Source organism: Onychostruthus taczanowskii, unplaced genomic scaffold (assembly GCF_017590055.1).
Source record: "Onychostruthus taczanowskii isolate IOZ18803 unplaced genomic scaffold, ASM1759005v1 scaffold394, whole genome shotgun sequence".
Taxonomy (NCBI): Eukaryota; Metazoa; Chordata; class Aves; order Passeriformes; family Passeridae; genus Onychostruthus; species Onychostruthus taczanowskii.
This window is the reverse complement of record NW_024501393.1, coordinates 82357-84287: the sequence shown is the minus strand read 5'-3', so window position 1 is coordinate 84287 and position 1931 is coordinate 82357. Positions and strand designations below refer to the sequence as shown.

Genomic DNA, 1931 nt, shown 5'->3' with positions numbered 1-1931 from the left:
CCATTTTGCCCCCCCAATTTCCCCCCCTCATTCTGGACCCCCCCAGATCGAGGGCGAGACGAGCGCCAAGCTCCCGGCCAGCCTGGAGCGGATCCTCAGCGACTGCCGCGCGCTGCGGGAGGAGAACGCGCTGCTGGCCGCCCGTGCCCGCCACGCCTGACCCCAAAACCGGGGGGGATCCGCACCCCAAAACCCCCCCAAACCTCAGCGGGCTGTGGGGGTGTCCCTGTAGCCCCCCCAAAATGCCCCCACAGCGGAGGGGAGAACCGTTCCTTTATGGTCTCAATAAATCCCGCTGCAGCAGTTTGGGGGTGTCGTGTTGCTCGTGGTGGGGAGGATTTGGGGGTGTCGTGTTCCTCCTGGGAGAGGGGGGGTCTTGGGGCTGTTTTGGGGGGGTCTTGAGGTGGTTTTGGGGTGGTTTTGGGGTTCCCATCAGCTCCGGTGGGGCATAAAGTACTTGAGCTCACAGTCCCTGCGGAGGTCAGAGAGCAGCGCGGGGTTAGCGGGGGGCTTTGGGGGAGTCACGCACCCCGCGGGTTTTTGGGGCGCTTGGGGGAGTTTTGGGGTGTCCGGGCAGGGGTTTTTGGGGTACCTGGGGTAGCGCTGGCCCCGCTTGCGCCGGAACTCGGCCTCGTCCACGGTCCAGACGGCGCCGCGGGCGGCCTCCACCCGCACGAAGCACTTGTGCAGGCTCAGGTTGTGGCGCACGGCGTTCTGGGGGGGGGGACACCCCAAAATCGGGGGGCTGGACAGCGCCCCCCCCACATTCCCTGAGGGATTTGGGGGGAGTCTGGGGGTTTTCAGGGTGTTAGGGAGGAGGTGGGGGTCTCTGAGGTGTTGTGAGTAGGGGGGGATGGTTGGAGAGGGGCTGGGAGAATTTGGGGTCCCCCCCCCTTTTTTGGGGAGTCCAGGGCAGCATTGGGGTCCCAGGGGACAGATTTGGGGGTCCCACCTGTGTAGTGGTAACATTTTGGGGTGCTGGGAGGGGGAAATTGGGGTGTCCCCAGTGGTGGTGATGGAGACACACGTCTGAACTCCAGTCACAATGCCAGTGCTGAAAGCCCTACCACACAAGTTGGAGAGGGGCTGGGAGAATTTGGGGTCCCTCCACTTTTTTGGGGAGTCCAGGCCAGCATTGGGGTCCCAGGGGACAGGTTTGGGGGTCCCACCTGTGTAGTGGTAACATTTTGGGGTGCTGGGAGGGGGAAATTGGGGTGTCCCCAGTGGTGGTGATGGAGAGTGGGGGAGGGGGGTCTCTGCTGGGGAGGAGGAGTTGGGGGGACCCCCAGAATGGGGGTGCAGGGGGGGGTGGAGGTGTCCCAGGGCTGTCTGGGGGTTCTGGGGGGTTCCCAGGGGTGTTTGGAGGTCCCGGGGTGGGTTCAGGGTGTCCCGGTGCTGTTCTTGGGGGTCCCAGGGTGGGTTCAGGGGGTCCCGGGACCTGTTTTGGGGGTCCCGGGGCTGTTTTTGGGGATCCCGGGGTGGGTTTTTTTGGGGGTCCCGGGGTATGTTCGGGGTGTCTCGGGGCTGGTTTTGGGGTTCCTGGGGTGTGTTCGGGGGTCCCGGGGTGGGTTCGAGGTCCTGGGGTGTGTTTTTCGGGGGTCGCAGGGCTGTTTTCGGGATCCCGGGGCTGTTGTTGGGGTCCTGGGGCTGTTTTCGTGGTCCCGGGGCTGTTTTTGGGGGTCCTGGGGCTGTTTTGGGAGTCCCAGGGTGGGTTCAGGGGGTCCCAGGGCTTGTTTTGGGGGTCCCAGGGCTCTTTTTGGGGTCCCGGGATGTGGTGACATTGCAGGGGCAGGAAAGGGTTGGGGACAGTTTGGGATGGCTTGGGGGGTTTGGGGACAGTTTGGGGGGGACACGGAGGAGGGAATCTGTGGGGACACTGTGGGGACACTGTGGGGACAATCCCTCCAGGGGAGAGCTGGGTTGGGGGGGGA

The 1931-nt window shown here is 64.7% G+C and overlaps 1 protein-coding gene across 1 annotated transcript in view; it reads right to left on the bottom strand.

Moving 5' to 3' along the window:
- Nucleotides 1-432: 432 nt before the first annotated feature.
- LOC121340074 (forkhead box protein P3-like) overlaps nt 433-1931 on the bottom strand; it is a 5075-nt gene continuing 3576 nt past the window's right edge. The window contains 2 exon segments of the mRNA XM_041412472.1: nt 433-472; nt 593-770. Coding sequence (XP_041268406.1) covers nt 433-472; nt 593-770 — 218 coding nt within the window.